Source organism: Phyllostomus discolor, chromosome 15 (assembly GCF_004126475.2).
Source record: "Phyllostomus discolor isolate MPI-MPIP mPhyDis1 chromosome 15, mPhyDis1.pri.v3, whole genome shotgun sequence".
Classification (NCBI taxonomy): Eukaryota; Metazoa; Chordata; class Mammalia; order Chiroptera; family Phyllostomidae; genus Phyllostomus; species Phyllostomus discolor.
The window spans coordinates 24547578-24569532 of NC_040917.2; the positions used below are offsets into that span (position 1 = coordinate 24547578).

Here is a 21955-nt window from a genome sequence, read left to right on the forward strand (position 1 = left end):
GCGGACACAGCACCAAACGCAAGGCGCTTCAGGCGGACGGGAGTCAGGCAGCCCCTCCTGCAGCACGGCCGGGTTCCGGGCAGGTAGAGAGACCCCCGCCCGGCGAGCCTGCACCCTAGCTTCCTAACTGAAGATCTCTTAGGCTCTCGAAATGCTCAGTGCCACGCCCTCAATGTAAAACCCAGTCTCCTCCAGAGATTTAACATCACCAGTCTGAATTATGCATATTCACAATCACACGCATCCCACAATTCAAAGTAAGCTCAGGTTTATGACAGTGCTTTTCCTTTAGGGGAGCAGAGAAGGGTGTTTTGTTTTAGTTGCATTGAAGGGACTTCCTAACCGAGTTTTCTACTTCTGACACGTCATGTTTCATGAAGTAGCTAATACAGAGTCCCTTGACTATAAGTCAGCTGTGTCCTAAGTCCCTTACCTACATCCTCTAACTGTCCCCCCAATACCATTACCTCCTTTCTCTACACTTGAGGAAACTAACGCGCTGAAGTCACACACAACCACTTGGTCCCAGAAGGAGGATCTGACCCAAACCCAGATCAGCGGGTGCTGGGAGGGGCCTACGCCCTCATCTCCACACCTCACCCAGCACATGGGTCTGAGCTCACGTTTTTGGCCTTCAAAAGTAGCCACCTTGCAGCCCTGGCTGGCGTAGCTCAGTGGATTGAGTGTGGGCTGGGAACCAAAGTGTCGCAGGTTCAATTCCCAGCCAGGGCACATGCCTGGGTTGCAGGCCATGACCCCCAGCAACCACACATTGATGTTTCTCTCCCTCTCTTTCTCCCTCCCTTCCTCTCTCTAAAAATAAATAAATAAAAAATCTTTAAAAAAAAAGTAGCCACCTCACTACTGGCTAAGATCCCCCCCCAAAGAGCAAAATATCCATTCTTTTAACTAAATCACTTGCCAACGGCATTAAGCAGTTGTGTCTGTCTCTGTGGTCAGTTGCCGGCACAGCCGATCTGTCGGCCGTGACCCTGTGTCGCGGGAAGAGGGTAAAAGAGGCGCCGCCGCGAGAAAGGCACCACGTTCCTGCCTCGGTCACTTGCTCCCCCGTTCTAAGTGCTTTCATCCGTAAGGTGAGTTGCTCTTCGGCAGCAGGTAGGTAGGCCACCTGTTTAGTCTCTGCAGTTGGAACCAGTATTTGCATCTCCTGCGGCTTTCCCCCTCCCCCCCCAGCGCCCGGCCCCCCTCTCCCCTCAAGGCTGGGGGAAGAGGAAGGAGGTCCGAGGGGTGCAGGACCTGGGAGACGGGACCACTCCCGGCAATGCGCGGCGCCCACCACAAATGGTTTCCCCGATTCACCCGCGCACTGGCTGGGCGGGGCCCACACCCTGCGCTCCTCTGAGAACACTCTGGGGCTCTGTCTCACGAGTTGTCTCCCGTAAGTGAGTAGGCGCGCACTGAACGCCTCCCACGCACCTGCACTCGGGAGAAACGTACGTCCAGGAACCTTGTCTCCGGGCGTGAGTGGCATCACGGCGGACGCCAGAGAGAGCAGGCGCGTCCCACCCGGGCCGGGGGCCAGAACGGGAGAGGGGAGACCAGGACCCAGTGCACGTCCCAGCCCTGGCTAGCTGGGGACCCTAGCGAGCTTATCCAAACTCTAGAAACACCACTTTCCTCACCTTTTAAATGGAAAAGGTAATGTTTTAAAGGCTTGTAGAGATGAAGCAAAAGAGTTTATCTAACGGGCCTATCCATGCCTGGAGCCCACTGGGCACCCAGTGGTCAGTTATTGTCTTAATGGAAATTAATAAATGATGAGCATCTGTAAAGGTGATAAGAAATATGATGAATGATACACTAAAAGGAGAGGAGGCGTGTTAAAGAAAACATGCACGATCAGTCCTCAGACAGAAGGGGTCGTCTGCACCCCAGCGTTGGGGCGGGGAGGAAGGGCGGCCATCGAGGGCGAGGAAGACGGCGAAAGCGCTGCTGGGGGCGGAGAAAGGGCCGGCCGGTGAGGGCCGGGCGTCTGAGCATCTCGGGCCTGGGAGCCTCAGGCAGGATCCTCTGAACTGAGGTCCACGTTCAGGAAAACAGCATCTGGGAGGGGGACGCGGGCGGCCAGCCCACTGGGAGGCCCCCCAACGCCTGGGAGGGGTGGGTCCCAGACCCCCCCCCAAGGCTGCCAACACCCCGAAGGGAAACCGAGGTTTTTCTGTGTGTGCGAACGGCCACGAAACTCTGAAAAACAGTACCTAGTTAAAGATGTCATACCCGGTTAATGCTAATTAGCAATTTTTTTCTTTTCCAGTTGTACGCTCAGGAGGACGCTACTGAGATACATGCATGCAAAGGCACAAAACCCTTAAATAACTGTAACTTTTAAACTTGGATCTTTTTTTACATCAGTCACAAAAATATGCCAGAGACATGGACCTAGTATGTAAATGTCCAAAAGGAGTTTTATAACATAAAGTGCATGTATTTTTAATGAATTAGAATGCAGGGTCATTTGCAAAGGCAACGCCTGAAACAGCAAATGGTATTTTGTGCACAAGAAAGAAATAAATAATTTCCCTTAACAACTATTGCTTTTGATGAGAAATAGAGAAAAAAAGAAACAGTCTAAACACACTCAGTATACTTTCAAAATTTAGCTCTCGCTCAAAGGCTGAGGCAGCAGAAAGCGTGCAGAATGAAAACGCCATCCCCAGCTCCCAGAAGGAGCCGGCAGGGAGAGGAAGAAGACATCACACAGAAACGGGAAAGTGTGGATAAATGAACAAATACACTCAGAGTAAGATGTGATCAGTACACGGAAAGAAAGGCATCCTACAATGAAATTACATCTTTTCCCACTGACACCAGGACGCTGGGCTTCCGAGATGTTTTAAAAAAAAGTCCAAGTCATTGAAATCCTGTCCTCAATCAAGGAAGGAAAAGGAAACGTGGAGATTGTAACCATTCCGAAGTACTTAAATGTGGCGTAATTCAAGCAAAGCGATACTTTTGACTTTTCCTCCTGAATTGTGAACCTGAAGTCAATCTCTCTTTTTAAAACCTTGACAGCTCGAATTAGTCCCCGTGTCTTGGAAACTCGTGTTTGTCGTCGCCGAAGTTCGACAACCTGACCGTGCACATGCGGAGGACAGGTGGCTGATTCCCAGCCTTTTCGAGAACAAGACCGTCTAACCACGTGATTTTTGAAGACTCCCCTGTGTGAGATGCGTGCCCCACGTACAGTGCTGTGAGTCCTACAGTGCTCTAAAAAATACACACACATTCCAGAAACAGTCAGCTTGCCAGTCAGACGGGGATGCTGATGCTGCGTCTGCCTGTGTACTCGGAGACCCCTTCCAACAGCCCGGCGACTCCTCAGAGACGCGAGCGCCACCACTGGCTGGGAGCCACTGCGTCCGTGGTCAGTGCAGAAAAAGGATAGGCCGCTCACATTTGTGTGGGGCGCCACAGTTGACAGCGGGGTTGCCACACCGGCCCCGGAAGGTGGACAGGTGTGAAAACTGGCGTTTTATAAATAGGAAGGCGGAGGTCCGGAGAGACGGGGGAAGTGGGGGGTGGGGCTGTGCGGGGCGGTATCCGTGCAATTCCTCCCCACGGGCTGCAGGTCTCATTACCGGGTCCGTGTTCCCCACCCACTGCGGCTTACTCCTCCGGGCACCGAAGGGCACTGAACTGCTCCCCACGAAATCAGACTAACGCACTTAACCCATCATTCAGAGAGAGAAACAAACATACTTGGATTTCTACCTTTTGGGACAATCTCAAACCTTAGCTACAATTCTCCACAGTAACCGTTTTAGGATATTAAAATGAAAAAGAAATGGTGAAAGGAGCAAGAATGCGCTACATGGATGAGCCTGTTAGGAATGACGAAGACAATAAATCTCCAAATATTGCAGAATTTTCAAGGTCTAATATTTTTAAACTTTCATTTTGGACTTATTTCTATGCTCATTAATGTAATACACCCAATGGTCTGGTTAATTCCCGAATGATGTTAACAAGACCGGGTGGTTTTTTAAACATGCATGGATACCATTCATGGGTTAAGAGGCAAGTATTCCAGTTTTAGAAAGATAAATAGGGTGACGGGCACAAGAATGTGGGCAATGTCAACTCGAGGTTCCTACAAGGACAAAACCCAGAAAGTGGAGAAACTGCAGATGGAACATGAAGTTTTTGTTTTAAGAAAGCACACTATTTCTGGATCTTAAAAGACCTGTAGGATACCCTGTTCCAGTGTGACGTTACAACGATGGGCTTTGCCCGCCCCGTCCCAGGGAACTATCAAAACGCAGATGCAAACAGCAGGCTTACGGGTTTGTATCTCAGCGCGTCCCGGTAGGACCCGAACAGAGCAGCCTGTGCCCGGAGGAAGGCCCGGGCCACACCGTCCCCTGTCGCCGTGGACTGCTTCTTCAGCTTGTGTTTGAGGGCCGAGACCTGCAAGGCGGAGAGCAACGGTTAAATTAACACCTCGGAAATTGGCCCGGCGAGGTACCAACCCGGTGGGCAGGCAGACCGCCGGGGCTGCGGGTCCGCCCCAACCCAGCCTCCTCCCGAGAGCCGAGTCTGTCCACCCACAGGAGCACCTGCTGGCCCGCTAATTGAACCGAAGGCAGGAACCCCGGGAAACCTGCTAATGCAAATCGCTTTATGCTCTCTTTTTCTCCCAAGGCCTCTTGACATAAATAAGCTTTAATTATTTTACGGTAAACTGCTTGTGAGCCGCTTTTCGGCAGATTTTTTTTTTTTAAGCAATTACGACCTGTATCTACTTGTTCTGGGATGAAACCGGGCGGGGGTGGGTCTTGTTCATTTCTGCGCTGCGAGGCTATTTGTTACAGATCCTCCAGGGCCAGTTTACTATTTCACTTTATTTTTGGAAGCCTCGTTTGCATATGCAATTTTCCAGGCATTTGCTGAATAGTTCGGACCATTATCAGATAAAAGGAGGGCAATGAGGAGAAGTTATCGAGAACCTACGGCGAGGAGAGAATTACGTTATGCAAATGTTACGCACTGTCTCATTTGCTCTTCAGGGTCCTCTAGGGAAAGCATGCATGTTCCCCACTATGAATGAAGAAACAGGACCTTAACGATGTCAATCGGTGTGCCCCCGCTAGAGAGCTAGTGAGTGACAAACCCAGGCTGTGAACCCAGTGCCATCAAGTTTGAGCTCATGGGCGGTTTGAGTTCAACGGCACTGCCTTGTGAACCAGTAATCAGATTAAAGTAGTAACGGGTTTAAATGATGCCAATTTCTATTATCTGGGAATTGGCATAATGGGCCCTTTAAAGATGTTATTTATTTCTAGAGAAGGGGAGGAGAGAAAAAGAGGGAGAGACTCATCAATGTGTGAGAGAAACGTCGATTGGTTGCCTCTGGCACGTGCCCCGACCGGGGACCAGGCCCACAACCCACGCATGGGCCTGGACCAGGAACTGAACCAGCGACCTTTCACTCTGTGGGACGATGCCCCACCCCCTGAACCCCACCGGTCAGGGCCGTGAACTGGCATCATTTTAAAAGGCCCCCAAGGTTGATATAATTTTTCCTACATTTCCGTCCTTTCATTTCAAGTTCTGTGGATGCTAAGCAAGGCACATTACTTAAGAACAGCCCTTACTTAGATGAACATGTCAGCATGATCATACTACGGGCATATTACTCCTTTTTCCGGGGGGAGGTGACTTCATGTGTGTACGGCACGTGACGAGACAAATTCTGGTGGGACTGCTCCCGTCTCGGAGCGGGCTCGCATCCTTACAAAACTACCAGGTAACAAAACACTGTCACCTCCCCTTTGCATATACACACATGAGTACCTGCAAGGAAGGAATGTTTTCCTTCCTTTATGCCAGTGGCCCCAACTACTCTTGTTGATGATGATGGCAATTGAAGTGTCAACCTAATTAACAACTACGCTTTGAATAATGCTAATGAGACGTGAAGGGGGGGCATCAGAGGAAAGGCCAGCTCTACAGGTGACAAACCTTCCGCAGGGGTGACATTTCCAGTGTAGAGTCACAGTTGCTCTGATCCGATCAAAGGAGGAGACCCCCATTGGGTCCAATTATAACCATGGTTTTGAGAAAACGACTGTGTGGCCGTGGCCATCAGCCACGCAGAAAGGGCCCGCAGTGGCGGCCTCCCCGAAAGGCTGCGATCTTTTCCGTCTATATCCAAGCTCCACGGGTTCAGGCACAAGTTTAGAGCTTGATTCACTTCGCCCACAGAAGTGCACAAACCAGAACTCGTTTCACAGGAACTTCTGACTCTTCGAATCTAACCTCAGAAAAGGCACACTTTTAGGTAACCGGCACGTCCAAACGATAAACACGGCCAAAGAAGGGTGCAAACACCAGCCCTAGGATTCAGTGTCCTTTATTCTGAGGTTCATAATTACGTTATTTTTTTGAGTCTCAAATGCCTTCTAAGAAAAGCCAATGGGAATGAACATAATACACGTGTGTGTTTAATCACTGCCTCCAGAAAAGGCTTGTAACGGAAGTCTTTCCAAGCTTTATAAAAAAAGTTCGTGATTGGGTTATTTTACTTTTTTATCCTCCCCTGAGGGCACTTCTTTTCTTTTCTTTTTTTAAGAAAGAGAGAGAAAGAGAGAAACAGAGACTGGTTGCCTTCGAACACACGCCAACCGGGGATTGAACCCACAACCTTTTGGTGTACAGAGAGATGCTACAATTAATTGAGCCACCCCCGCCAGGGCTGACTGGGTCATGCTAAAATTTTACTTTAGAAAATTAAAAAAAAAAGACACTTAAAACTGTCATGCCTTATATCTTTGCTAAAGGAAATTCCTGGAAGAGTTTTTTCTCTGCGAACCATGGAACTAACAGTTTGGTTCTGCCCGAGTGAGGGGTTCGGAGGACAGTCACGATGCACGTGGTCAGAGAGAGAGGGCCGGCAACTCGAAGCTCTCCGGGGCGGGCAGCCCCCGGCCCCCCCCGTGGCCGGACCGCCCACCCAGGGTGCTAACCACACTGCCGCCAGCCCCTGCCGCCACTGAGTGCACGGCCGAGTCCACTGCTGCAGAAAACGGGAGAGACGGGGAAACCGGCTCTAGAACTCCGGGGCCAGTACGGTGGCCGTGGGACCCCCGAGCCCTCGCAGTGTGGCCGGCCCGACCTGAGTCCGCTGTGAGCACACACCACACGTGCAACTTTCCACACTCGGCACGGGAAAGGTGAAAAAGTCTCACTCGTCATGCTCACTTTGATGACATGATGAACCAGTTAATATTTGAAAGGGACTGGGTTGGACAAAACGGAGTATTAAAATGATTGATGTTGCCCAATTCCTTTGACTTTCTCGTCTGGCTACTAGCACGTGTCCAGCTGCCTGGGCGGTTCCCGTGACGTGTCTATGGCCAGGGCCCATCCACGGGGGCGTTCCGATTTCGGGCAGCTCTGAGAGACTCAAGGCTCCTCCCCGGCAGGAAACAGGGCCACACTCTTCCTCTGCCTGTTCCTACACCACGGCAGCCCTTACAGCCGCACAGAACGGGAGTCTGTCTGGACCCGCGCTCGGTGGGCTCCGCCTGTCAGAAGACGGGAGCGGGTCCCTGTTCTCGGGGACCAGAGCGCGGGCCAGTGAGTGTTCCTGAGTGCACGAGAGAATGCCAGAGACAGTCCTTAAACGTGAAATTGATTTTGAGAGTCAGTCAGTTGTGGATATAAGGATGCGACTCTAATACAACACCACACTGTCAACCACGCGGTTCGCCTGGCCTTGGGGTGGGGTAAATTATCACCAGCTGCCATCGGCCCTTTGTGGTGCTAATTAGCTTTTAGCAGTTGTTATGCGTTAAAAAATGGCAATGTCCCCGGTGCACTTTTTCAAGGCCTGGTCTGGGAAACGGCATTTTCTGCTTTAATTCCCAAACTTCTCGGTTTATAAAATTAGTATATCTCTTCCCATGAAATCCTCAAGTTCATACGGCCATACAACGGAATTCAGAAAAGCATTTGGGACCTCAGTCCTGTGGTGATCATCACACAACCCTATTATGTGTTCACAAGAAAGTATAAATTTTTTCTCTTTCTCCATCACCAATGACGCCGTGAGCCCAGCTTCGTGCCAGGGTCTCTTGTAAGTCACTTCCATGAGCCCCATGGCTCTAAACACAGCCTTGTGGGCCCTCTTCCACGCTTTGCCATCTTGTCCCCCACATGCGGCACACCAGCCTGTCGGTTGCTTCAAAACTGACACTGTATTTCATCACATTTTTCAGTCTGCAAATATTTTTCGAGTATGATTCAGTATTATGGTAAAACGAAACCCAAAAAAGCAGTAAAGAGAATTTCAGAAGTAAACAGCACCTGACTGCTCTCATGACGCATTTCAACGCCTTCCCCACAAGGAGAACTCGGGCTCCCAGGCAGCCAGCCACCCACGGGGGACTGCAACCGGGAGCCCACTGCGCGTGGAGAACACCGCCACCAATCCCGCACTTCCACTCTCGTAGCACTACCGTGACGATGAAGACAAGGAGGGAATTACACGAGCAAACGGAACCAACAGGCACAAAGGAACTGAGCGCCGGCCACGTGCGCGGCGTCTGAGTGACGACGCCATGACACCAGCAGGGAGGGGGAAGGAGGGGCAGACGCACTCGGAATTTCCCGGAGAAGCGACACATGTTTTTCTCTGGCTTGATTTCCAGAGGCCGCTCTTGTGAAAAAAATAAATTAATAAATTAACCACCGTGTCCAGAAATTTTCACTGAACTCTTCAGGACCACAGAGAGAAACGTCAGCCTCCAGAACAGAAGGCAAAAATAAATGTCCAGAAATAGCATTTCGAGAACCGGCCCACCCGCACTTGCCCTGCGATGAGGCTTGTGAGGGCCTCCTTCGCGTAACTCACCGGCTGGCCTAGAAACCACACGTGTGTGGGGAGGGCGAAGCTTCTAATAACCATCTGCTTCAGGAAAAAAAAAGTTAGAAAGTAAAAAATCTTTTATTCTCCCATGAAACGTGTGGTTCTGGTTCTCCTAGGGGTCACGTATTCAATCCCTGTAATCCTTCTAACGTTCTGTTTTTTTTTTTTAAGAAACAAAATTAACCGTTCCTTCTTAATATAGTGTTCTAACAAGCTTCCATTTAAGGATTAAAACGGTAACCTTTCACTTCTATCAAATGAAAAGCACATGATCCCCTCGCAGAGGGCATCGCTGCCTCGCTTCTGTGTGTGTGTAAATGACCCATCAGGCCCTAACAAACGTGGTGTCGTCTGCGACCTGCTTCTCTTCAGAGGCATCTTAAAGTGCAAGACGACCGGACCGCGCTCCTCCCGCCTTGAGCCCAGCTCCGTGCCAGGGTCTCTCGTAAGTCACTTCCATGCATCCCGTGGCTCTAAACTCGGCCTCGTGGGCCCTCTCCCACGCTGTGCCGTCTCGTCCCCCCCATGCAGCACACCAGCCTGCCGTCGAACCTCTGGTAGGGTCCACGCCTGCCCACTTCTCCCTACGTTCCTGCCACAGCCAGGTTCAAGCAGCTACGATCTCTCACCTGGCCAGCGGCAAAGGGTCTCCTAAGAGCTGTTCCTGCTTCCTTTCCGATACCCAGGGATCTTCGGGACCCAGAACCCAAGGCGATGTCGTTAGAGGCCAGAGTGAATCTCACTCTTCCTCCCCTAAAAGTCCCCGGTGAACATCCAGGGACGCCCAAGATCCTTAACGAGACCACAGGTCTTCTGTGGTCTCGAGCCTGCCTGGCCCCGTGACCTGCTTCTGCACAGGCCTCTCCTCTGTTCGACCCACCGCAGCCGACCGGGACTTCTCTCCCTTTCTCGAAGGGGCCCGCCTCTCCTCCCACTCTGCTCGGCTTCCTCGTCCCCGTCACTCACGCCAGTTCCGCACAGACACTTGCACATGGCCACGGCCAAGGGGCTGGGCCTCGGGAGGCGGACGTAAGTTGGCAGACCAGTAAGAGGGCACTGGCGGCTTGGCTAGGGTTACTCTCCTTTCAGCTCACCTAGGACAGAGCTGGCTGTGAGTTCCCCTACACCCCTACCTCTCCCTTTCTTTGGTCATAAAAATCTGAAGGTTTTGACCAGTGGGGGCTAACTCGGCTGTTTCCCAACATCCCTTGTGACTGGTGTGGCCACGTGGCCTGACAGATGCCGAGTTCCAGGAGACTGGCATCTGCATCTTCCAGTTCGCTCGGCTCTGAGCACAGCGCAGGCGCACAGTGGGTGCTCAACGAGTATCTGTCTCTAGAATGAGTGAACCAATTAACAACCCGTCCCAGGCACACTTCTGCACTAGCTGCTCTGGTTGAATGGAACAGGATGTCTGTGGTGGGGCCCGGGAACCTAAGCGAGTTAGAACGTCCCCAAGTCATTGTGGTGTCACAGCAAGATTCGGGGACTGATTGTGACACAGGACGTCAGGTCATGCACACAGAGTCTCTTAAGTAGGAAAAGCCAAGAACGTGAAGGAGTAGAAACAAGTGGAGATTATACATACTACATATATACATACATACATACACGTGCATACTATGCACACACGTATACATGCAGTAAGACAGAGAAGCACGCTATTCAGACGACACAGTAAAAATAAAAGACATTAGCAGAAAAGTGAGGCAATTTAGTTGGAAATGAAAAGCTATGGGACAGCCAAGGGCTTCTTGCACACGCGATGTCACCGAGAGCGGGAAACTATGAATGGACGTAAACGAGGCGCCAGGGCAGAGGCGGGAAGGGGACGCTAGGGCCGGGTCACCGCAGAGAGACGGTCGGTCTCTGCTCCGCTGGAGGAAAAGAAGGACCACCCTCTCAGTGGCTGGGAGCCCAGGATTTAAGATGCTGCGTCACTGTGTTTTCCTCTTGTGTTTAAGGTTTATGTTTAAAAACCCACACACCAAGAAAACAGCAGGGAAAGTGGCGCAATCTCTAATACCTTACTTATGAACGACAACAAAAACTTCTCACCAACGATCACATCTCTGAGTAGGACTACCGAGGAGAGGGCGAGTCTCCGCAGACACCCAGCGCCAGGCGCAGAAGCTCAGGGCCACCCTCGCCGAGTGGCCCCCGTTCCGGGAGCCAGGGGATACAATCGGGCTCTCACAGCCCACAAAGCGTGGCTGAAGCATGCCTCCAGGTTCTTCCTTTCAAGGCTGTGGAAGTCGGGTGAGAACACCCTCATAAAATGCTCCAGGACGGAATGCTCAGCTAAATCGGGACTTGGAAAGCAACTCCTGTCACAAAAGATAAAAGAAATGCAATCCTATTCCGCTTCCCCACGTGCTCACTGACGATGGCCTGCTAGTCACACAGAGAGGCTCCAAGGCTGGTAGCTGGGCAGCCACGCACGAATGGGTGCCCAGATTCTAGAGGTTGTGGGGCCCAGGTGGGGGGGCATGGCTGCACATCTCCAGGGTGCAACTGAAAGCTGTGTTTGTCTCCTGGAGTCTGTGCTAGTAAACTAAAAAAAAGCATGTTCTCTAAATTACCCTGAACCTGCACAACACTGTCGTCTTGCTCACCTGGCCACTCTGGAAACCACTGGGAGCTCCGCTCACTGCGGAACACAGTGAGGATCACAGCGGAGCTGCCGCAAACCTGGAACCAATAGAAGGCTCCCTGGGGCCTCTTTTTTTCTTTATAACATGCGTTATGACAATTCAACATATTGAACCTTCATGTTGGATTAGAGGAAAAAGCCAGTGAATGAAACGTATCTATTGACTATCTGTAGAGCTGCCTGCAAGAGTTAAATTTGTTCGTGTACTTAAATTTTGTTAAAGCTAATTTTAAAAGTTCTCTGAAAAAAAAAAAGCCAATTCTTTTCCAAACTTACTCCCACATTAATTAACTCACTTGAATGCAGAGGTCTAAAAACTATATTTCACATCAGAGTTCTGGTTTTTTTTTCTCTAGTTCTTTAGGCTTTTAAAGATTTTTGGTAATTCTGAACAATGTGTGTCTTTTTGCATATCACAATAAAAACATTAACCTATTTGTTCAAGAGACCTTGGAATCCTCACCATAAAAATAAGCGGTCTTTATTTTATATAAATGACTCCATTTTATAACAAGGTCTCTTCAGGGCTTCGGTGACTACACACGCTTGATACCGAATGCAGCCAGCCTACACAGAGCACACTGTGGTGTGCACTGAATTGTACCATTAACTCTTAAGTGTACGCTATTTCCCACACACCCTCGCAGTAGAAAATAAAGTACCATTTTCCAATGCTACTCCAGATAAGATGAAAACGAGAGACTAAAACAGTGCCGAAAACCCTGACGTCAGTCCAGCAGGTCGCCGCGGCCTTTCCTGCCCACGAGGCGCACGGAGAGCGCGCTCCCGCTCCCGCTCCCGCCCCCCCGCTCCCGCAGTAAGTCTGGGGGGAAGGTGCTCCCTGCCCTGGCTGCCGCGGCGTCTGCACACACAGACCAGGGTCTGGCGCTGCAGCCGGGTCTGAGGGGCAACACCCGCTGGACAGCAGCTCCAGACACACCGTGCGTGGACAGTCCACTCTCCGCCCTTCACCTTTGATACGGGGAGAAGCCTGCTGACCTGCCTCCGGGCATATTGTTCTTTACAATTTACTGAGTTAAAATGACCTAACGAGGGTTAAACAATAGAGGCCAAGATTCACTTGCTTGACGATGAATATTCAAAGGCATGCAACTTTTTCAGGTGTCAATCCCAACCTCTGTCGTCTGGAAGAGTTAGTTCATAATTGTTTTAACTGAATAGTCACAGGAGTCAGATTTCCTAAATCTCACTATAATCGTAATTAGCTTAATTTCCCGACAAGTAGGGTTGTCCCATTTATTTCTGAAATAATAACAGTCGTCCAAGTTACTTGAAAAATGTTGATGATAAAAATTAAAACGAGCAACAACAGCTTAGAAATACAGTATTTTAAATTAGCATATAATTGAAACTAAATTTGTGAATATATTTGGAATGAGGAGAGCTCTCAATGATGTATTTTCTTACATTAAAATGACTGCATTTGAGATTTTAAATGTTACATTTAATCAAACCGGGTTTATTTCCCCTCCCTTAAAAGCATAACACAATAACGCTAACTTTAATTGACATTGTTTATAGCCCCAAAATGTACTTTTTTATTTCAAAACACTCAAACTACACATGCTTGAAGATCTGTTTGGTGCGGCCAGTAAAAAATAAAATCACAAGGTATCCACAGACAGAAACTACCACAGTGCGTCTTAATGCATCGCCTGCTTTTAAAAGTTATTCCATGTAATAATCAATATCGTTAAAATCACTCCCAATAAAACCGGGGTTTCGTTTTCTTCTAATGATCCAAATCTAGAGTGAAATGATGGAATCAGAAAACAAGCGTTCTTGTCAGAAGACAGGAAGCGAGCTCCCCCCCCTCCCTGAAAACAAAGGGCTCCTGAGCGCTGGGCCCTGATTTATTCTTCCAATTTCCAATCCCTCGAGCGGCGGAACTGCTACTGGCAGGGTCGTATTTCTAACAGTCAATAAATCCACAATATTATGTGTGAATATTGGAATGAAGCCATTAAGAAGATTACAGCGTGCAGCGCAGCAGAGGGTCCGCAGGAAGAAAGACGAGTAATTCGGGACAACTGTGACCGCTGACCCGGGAGCGGCCGAGGCCGCTGGCCGGGCTGACGCAGTAATCGGGTGCACGTGCGCGCTCGGAGCCGCCGGGGAAGGGCGGCGCCCCTGCCCGGCCCCCTCCACCCCAGTTCTAGGGGCCCCGCTGCAGTCCCAGTTAATTTACTAAGTAACCAAACAACCCCAACAGAAATATTTTTTCCAGGCTTCCAGTATGTTTTCTTCACTCAGATCTCTCTCTCTCACACACACCCAAATTCAGGAAGGTCATTTGTGATTTTTGGGCATGCCTCCTTTGAAGCATTCACAATGATAGAAAATAGGACTGGCTACTTGATTGTATTTCCCCCAGGAGTGGAAGGGATGGCTTTTGGAAAACTGTTGACAAAAGGTAAATTTACGAGAGATGTTTGAACAACCATCTAAAATGTCTTTAGGACGAGGACTGTGCCTCGGAGCATCATCTCCTGCTGCAGCGAGCAGTCTCCGCGCTACCCCAGCGCCAGCTCCGTCGCTGCCTTCCTCCCACGTGCCAGCCCCGGCTCCGGACCTGATGCACCCACGCGGCTCCCTCTCCGCCCCAGGTCCCTTCTGAGACTCTCTCTCCCCCTTCCAGGGGTGTCCAGCCAACTGTTACTCTACCACGATGGTCCCTCGTGCCATTTTATACATTTAGGCTTTTGTATCTGGGAGCACTGTTCAACTCCTTCTTATATTTAACTAAGCGCGTTAACAGCAAACTGATTCGACTGGGACAGCACTACCTCTGAATTCAAAAAAAAATTGCCCATCAAAGGAGTGACTGTTAGAGATAATTTTTCTCAAAGAAAGAGTGAGCTATCTTTAAAGCAGACTACAAAAGCGGCAGGACGGCACTGGAAAAGCTGATTTCTTCCCATTTTTCTTCCTCCTCTTTAAAAGAAAACAACCCTTTCTCCTCAGAGGCACTGACAGTAGCAAACACAAGCACAGGAGGAAAACATTCTTAAAAGTTGGGTCTTTATTTTCATAATTACTCCTCTCTCCAACGAAGGATACTTTGATGGGTTTCCAAATGAATAACTCTAATCATTTCTAGCAGCTTCTGCAAAATTTTTATAATGAGGCAATCTAGTTATAATGAGCTGAAAAGATAATACAGTTCTTCACTGACCAGGGTTTGGATTTGTTCGTACGTAGCATGAATTTTACCATAGTGAGATAAAACACTTCAATTTAATTTGCTTCAAGGTCAGCAAGTATTTTAGGTTATTTATGGGCATAAAGAACTTGATTTCAACTTTAAAATCATATTTTCCCATCGGTAGCCATAAAAACAATCAAGTTTAGTCTTAGTGTATTTTTTGAGTTTAAGATTTTTTTATTTCATTTTCCAAACTCCTTAGTAATGATTTCAAAGTACTTGCAATATTAGAGACTTACAAATTTGAGTGGAGGTTTTTTTTTTTAACTCTCAAATTTTAATATCCCTGAAAAGAATAATTTTTTAAAGGGGGGTTATTTTAACTTAGAGCTATGTTAGAAAGGTATTTTTAAACAAGCATTGAAACATGCACAGAAAAAGACTAGTCTGCATTTTTGCCGTTATCAGGAATATGAAGGCCAAAAAATGCACTTTTGGAGACCATTTCACATGAAATACAGAATATATCCTATTATAAGCTGCAGACACACACACACACACACACACACACACCCCTTTGCAAGATCAAAGACCAGGCGAGAACTGGCACTTAATTTATCAGCCTTTACAGACAAAAGACAGTTTTCGTCATTTCAAAAGGATCAGATGTCTTTTATGACAAACTGGGCCTGCAGTTTAATTTACAAATAGAATTCTAAGTAAGCAGTCTTTGCTCCGCCACGGCAAATGACACTCCGTGTAGGTTTTCATTCTTGCGGCCCTCAGCAGGATAGAGAAGATTAAAAATAAAACTGAAATAATTTAGAGAAAACAAATAAATGTTTCAGAAAGTTGAGGGAGATCAAAGCCAGAATTTTCTGACCCCAACTGTACCAGCATTTCTTATTATATTGACCAGCACCATCAGATCATTAATTAAAAGGAACGGCGCTGGCAGGTGGCGGGGAAGCCAGGCCGGTAATTGGCTCCCTTCTCTTTCCTTCAAAAACTCTCATTCTTTTGCAAGACATGCCACTAGGCAGACAGAAATGCCTACTTTGTAATATAATGATTAAGATGAGATGAAGAGGCGCAGGTTGAAAGGAGCCTTGCCTAATGAATGCACCGAGCTTTTTAATTACGGTCCCCCTTTCACAATGAGGAGCATCAGGCCCCACTCGCCGGCCCCTCAACTGCCAAAAGGTAAAAACGGGAAACGCAGACCCTACGGTGAGTCCTCGCGCACCCCCGGCCCCTTTATTCCCGTCTTTCGCAGTGGGCAGAACCGCTCTCGGCGATCCAAGGGCCCGGGAGAAGACATACATGTGTATCCATGTTCACCAGGAGAGATCCTTCGGACTTACCACGTCACTCGGGAGGTTGATCAAGTCATTAAATGGTGATTCTAAAGTGTTTGTGTCAACATTTAACATAACCACATCCTCCAGTGATTTATTTTTCACTCTCTGTTTAAAAAACACAATTATAAATAAACATCTTAGTACATTGTCCACAACCTAGTGAGCTTAGAAATGTAGAGAAAATTATCTTAATGCATTAGTCTTGGAAGAAGGAAATAAAGGATAATCCTACATTATAAAAGAATATAAACAACTTTGTGAGAAAAAAAATAGTTTGTATGCAACCGTTCAAAAAGATGGGGTGAAAAGGCTTAAAATAAAATGTTTGCTCATCTCAATACCATTTTAGTTTAAAGACACTGCACATAATTTAACGACCAAAGAGAGGTTACAACAAAGACTTACAAAATAGGCATGGCTATAGTGAGCTGTAAAAACTTATATTCTTTAAATTTGATCAACTGAATTTCAATCTTATGATGGAACTTGTGTCCAGTTCTATGCCTATTTTTAGCACAAATCATAATGCAGATCTCACATAAACCAACTACAGTTTAAAGTAATCCATATTTTTCTCTATATTTCGATTTCAATTTGGTAAAAGTTTAGGATGATGACTAAAAGTCGAATATGAAAACAGGACAGAGAAGGCAGTAATATGTAGTTCATTATTAGTAATATCTATCACACAAGTTTCAACATAAGAATCAAATTTAATAGCCTATCAGATTAACTATTTGACTTATTTGCTTTATTTGTTTGACAGCTTAGACACCTGGCCAAATTATGTCAATATGTGGACAAATAGTAGTGAATTAGAATTTCATCAGATTTTTCATGCTTAAAATATTTAGTTTGTTTCCTATTTAACCTACTATGAATACTTAAGTTATATACCACTAATAGTTTTATGTAAATGATAGCAAACAGTATTATTCCCTAATGCAAATGAGGTGCTCATTAGTGAAATATATCCATCGTCTCAGAATTCTGTAATTGTACGGGTCAACTAGCAGTAGGTCAATTAATTTCAGCATGATAGTTTTTAAAGGGACATTCTAGAATAATAGCTGTTTTGGAAATTATTAAATACCTTAAATTTTAAATTGGCCAATTTTTTGGTTTAAGTTGGGCAAGACTAAAATTTCTCTGATTCACTTAGAATTTGAAATCTATGCACATTAGGTAGAATTTTAAATTTTCCAGGGAAGTGGTAGCCTTTAGTGTTAAGAAAGCTATGATATCTAAGTGGAATACGGATTCACGGGAGGGGGGCGGTATATGATGCTAAAAATCCTTGTAAAAGACATTAAAATAATTCTAAAGAAAGACTCAAAACATGGCCCTTAAGAAATTAACATTTATAAATGAACTCATTTCCTTTCCCTTTCATGTTTATACATATACGTAAACAAGGTTTATATACACAAGTATGTAGATATCTATAAATTACAGCAAAACTACAAAAATAACCTATTTTATAAGCAAATATACATCTTCAATTTTAAGTTGTCCTTTTAACAAAAACTATAAATTAACCTATAAACTGATGTATTTTTTAAAAAATAAAATAGCCTAGAAAAATGGCCATGTGACCCCAAAATGCTTTGTGATGACACGATAAACCTTGAATAAAGGAAATCAGCATTACTATGAGATGTATACTTTTTTCAAAGCTGCTCTTAATTTTAAAAGATCTGGCAATAGCTGGATATTAAATTTTGTTCAAGGGACCACCCAGTAAGAATGGAAATGCACCCTGGCTGGTGTGGCTCAATGGAATAAGCACCAGCCTGTAAACCAAAGGGTCGCTGGTTTGATTCCCTCCCAGTCAGGGCACATGCCTGGGTTGCAGGCCAGGTCCCCAGTAGGGGGCGCTTGAGAGGCAACCACATGTTGATGTTTCTCTCCTTCCCTTTCTCCCTCCCTTCCCCTCTCTAAAAATACATCAATAAATAAAATATTTTTAAAGGTAATGGAAAATTTATTCATTTTAAGAAATCAGTACACTGAGACCTCTAAAATGAGAACAATTTTATATTTTAAAAAATACCATGTAATTTAAATCTTTTCTTAAGTTGGAGTAATGTCAGTATTTTATCTGTTTTCCCTGCAAACCTGGGTTTAGCTGTTGTTCCTGCGAAATAGAAGTGGACAGCCACACAGCCCATAAAGTGATCTCACTCTCCTGTATTTAGATCGTAAAAGTCATACTTGTTTAGATGGAAAAAGAGCAAGAAAATATAAAAATAAAATTTTCCCTTTTCTTCAAAAATAGAAAACGCTCCGAGGACGGAGATGGGAAGTCTGGTGCAGGAGGTGGTGGGCGTGCCTCCCGTCCTCTGCCGAGGACCCTTCCAGGGGCGGGGACTACACGCCAGGAACGTCACAGCCCGCAGCGACTCAGAGGCGGCGGCCACGTGGCCTTGTGAAGCTGGGGCCACATTTTGTTTAGAGGCCTTGCTGCACGGGAGCTGCCCGCCCAGCCCCACGGCAGCCCCCACTGAGGTGCAGCGGCCCCGGTCGCTGCAGGCCCCGCCCCCCGGCTGCGCGCTCTCCCAAGGTCTCGTGCATCTAGTGCGCCCATGGAGCGCAAGGCCCTCACCCTGTATTTTGGGAGCAGGTTTGCGTTTTAAAAAGAGATTGGGAGCCATCTTTCACTCGTGATTACATAAAAATAATTAAAGGGAAGATTGAACAGGGCATTACTTTCACATCTTTGAACAATTACGTTTAGAAGTCTTGAAACTGTCTTGTCTGGCAGGAAATGAGAGACTATTTGGTTCTTCCTTTAAAAAAAATGAGTTGGAATGGCAGCCAAAAATAACCGAAAGAGTAAAAAAATACTTCGGTCTCGTATGTGAAACATGTAAACACATATATTTACATTTTAATGATAATACCACATACAAAGTTTAAAAAGCACAAAAGATCAGCATTTCAGGGGAAAGGCTACGGAGTCAGACGCAGTAAGGCCGGAGCTGCGGCAGGAGTCGCCCCGGAGCCGGTCCAGGGGGGCGCTGCCGGGCACCCGCCTGGTGTGAGGACCTCTCTGAGCCCCACCGCGCCCCCTCCCTCAGCATACCCGGCTCCCGGCCCCCCCGCGGTCTCCTCTAACGGTGGGAGCCGAGGTAAAGCTGGAACAGACCACTTCTCCGGACAGTCCTTTCAGGGGTAAGGGATTCTTAAACTGCTCCTTTCAAAAAGTACTATTTTTCCCCCATTGGTGTCCGTTAAGTATGTGATCACTTTAATTGAATATTTAAAACATGTATCACTTTCTAGGATACTTTTGGAAAGCTGAATCATTTGTTTTAAAAGTTGATATAGAATAACTATGCAAAAAATATATATAACAGGTATAATCAACTTTAAATATTTTTCATCTGTAGATATAAATATATTGTAAAAATTACATCTTGTGTTAGATACATTACTTTAAAAAAGACATGGACGCCCTAACTGGTGTAGCTCAGTGCACTGAGCATGGGCTGCGAACCAAAGTGTCGCAGGTTCGATTCCCAGTCAGGGCACATGCCTGGATTGCAGGCCACGGCCCTCAGCAACCACACATTGATGTTTCTGTCTCTCTCTCTCTTTCTCCCTCCCTTCCCTCTCTAAAAATAAATAAATAAAATCTTAAAAAAAAAGACATGGACACTAATACCAAAGTCAAATCTGATCACTTTTGCAAACCATTCCAGCCAAGGGCAGTTAGGCTGAGCACCAGTCACACCGCTGGTGCGTGTGGTGCCGGTCAGGTGTTCCACCATCTAACGGCAGATTAGTAACTGTGCGCTCCTGCCGCCTTTTATCACTCTGTCCCTTCCCTGCAGGTAAGAACCAAGTTTTCCAAAAGTAACAAAATACAAAGAGTCCTAATGTTATCTAGCCCGGACTTCAATATGAAAAGCAAATTAAACCTCCGATGGGAACTCATCCAAATGGATTCTTTATTAGAGGTGAAACAACTAAAAATCGTGGTCCGGGGAACTCCCTGACCGACAGAGCGGCTGTCCTGTATGCGCTGATGGTATGCAGTGACAACAGCCAACGAGAAGCCGAATCTGACTCACTTAGGTGAGAACTGGGGTGAAAGCTCAGAATGCACAACCAGCAAAAAAAAAAAAAAAAATTGAATGAAACTGAACTCAGCCAGCATAATGCAACCGTGACGATCCACGCCCTGGGCGCACTGCTCCAGATGCTGACCTCGTAAGAAGTCCTCTCTGGCCATTTCACTGATCCCACGTGCAAAGCGGTTCACTACGGTGATGACTCCAGGGACCACAATCAATGTGGAATGTCATGACAACAGTGCAGAAAAACTGCCACATTTCTAATCCCCAAGGAGGTGGAAAATTAAAAATAATATAAAGCTATATTCCGATGAAAAACTTCATGATCAGTGCATGAAAACCGCCTCTTTAAAAACACACTGATAAAATGAAATGAAGTTCGCAGAATAAGCGTTCCCTTTGCAACTCCCAGTGACGCAAGTTCTGACTTTCCGGTGTCTATAAAAAAATCCCAAGTGCCACGAAGAGTGTGGTCCATTCAGAACTTTAGTTTTCAGGATCTAAAACTCACCGTACAATTTCCACCAACCAGAATTTGTCTTCATGGGCTTGATGCCATTGAAGAAGACCATTTAGTATATAAATGATAATCAAATTATTTCAAAGTTACCTTTTTAAAAGTGACCGTGGAAGTGTAAATTAGTCACTGCGTTGTACCAGATAATGGATAGTCTTTCAAAGTGCAGCTGCTTAAACTGCCGTTCTGTGAGTGAATCGATCGCTATCGAATGCCCGAAAGGTACTCACCTCTATGAGGCTGGAGTGGATTCCGATCAGGTAGGGCATTGGAGCGCTAAATTAAAAAAAAAAATACATATATATTGACATAGTTCATGAAAACTGAAACAACGATCCAAATAATTCTGTATGCCTAACAAATTAAATGTATTAAATGCACGGTTCTAACGTAGCACATTATAGGTACTTTACGTTATTCTACATATAACATTCGAATCCAATTTTAAAGGCCATTCACAGATTCAAGTTAAAGTCAATTTATATAGATAGCCCTGGCTGGCGTAGCTCAGTGGACTGAGCGCAGGCTGCGAACTCAAGTGTCACAGGTTCGATTCCCAGTCAGGGCACATGCCTGGGTTGCAGGCCATGGCCCCCAGCAACCGTACATTGATGTTTCTCTCTCTCTCTCTTTCTCCCTCCCTTCCCTCTCTAAAAAAATAAATAAATAAAATCTTTAAAAAAAGTCGATTTATATAAAAATCACAAAATCATTTATAATTAACTCAAAATGTAATGCCTTAGAAAACCTTAATGATTAAGAACAGTAGGGTCTAGGCCATAATCTGTGTTGAACTTCTCCCTATACGTCACATCAAATACTGAATATTATTTCAAACAGCGGACCATGCATTTAATCATCGGTTGCTAATTAAGGACTTCGTGCGGTGTCTCCTAACAAGTGAGCTGTGAAAATTATTTTCAGAGAAAAAGACTATTGTCAATGAAGTTTAGGAAGTGAGAAATACGAACTTCCCATCCTTAATAATCATCAAATTAACTCACATTTCTTTTGCACACCTTTTTGTTTATTCAATTTGATTCTTATTTCTAGGATTTTCCTAATACATCGTTATTTCATACCTACTACCTGATCCAATTTTTGAGTCAGTCAGCACCAAGTACTCATGAGACCTACTACGTGCCGGCACCTACTAGGTCTGGGGAGCTGAGGAGTGCAGCCCCTCCCACACTGTCATCGCTCGGCTCTGTGCTGTCTGCCCCGGGCCTTGTCTTTTAATCCACCTTTCATACATTCACCCTTATCCCACGTCGACTTTTATTAATAAA

The 21955-nt window shown here is 46.4% G+C and overlaps 1 protein-coding gene across 4 annotated transcripts in view; it reads right to left on the reverse strand.

Moving 5' to 3' along the window:
* DENND1B (DENN domain containing 1B) overlaps nucleotides 1–21955 on the reverse strand; it is a 143748-nt gene that overhangs the window by 34231 nt on the left and 87562 nt on the right. For 2 of the 4 annotated variants that reach the window (XM_028531257.2, XM_036016184.1), the window contains 3 exons: nucleotides 20897–20942; nucleotides 16074–16175; nucleotides 4303–4428 (listed from right to left, as the gene is read on the reverse strand). In XM_028531257.2, coding sequence (XP_028387058.1) covers nucleotides 4303–4428; nucleotides 16074–16175; nucleotides 20897–20942 — 274 coding nt within the window. The remainder of the gene's footprint in view (nucleotides 1–4302; nucleotides 4429–16073; nucleotides 16176–20896; nucleotides 20943–21955) is intronic. The other 2 variants (XM_028531258.2, XM_036016185.1) reach the window with 1 other exon arrangement.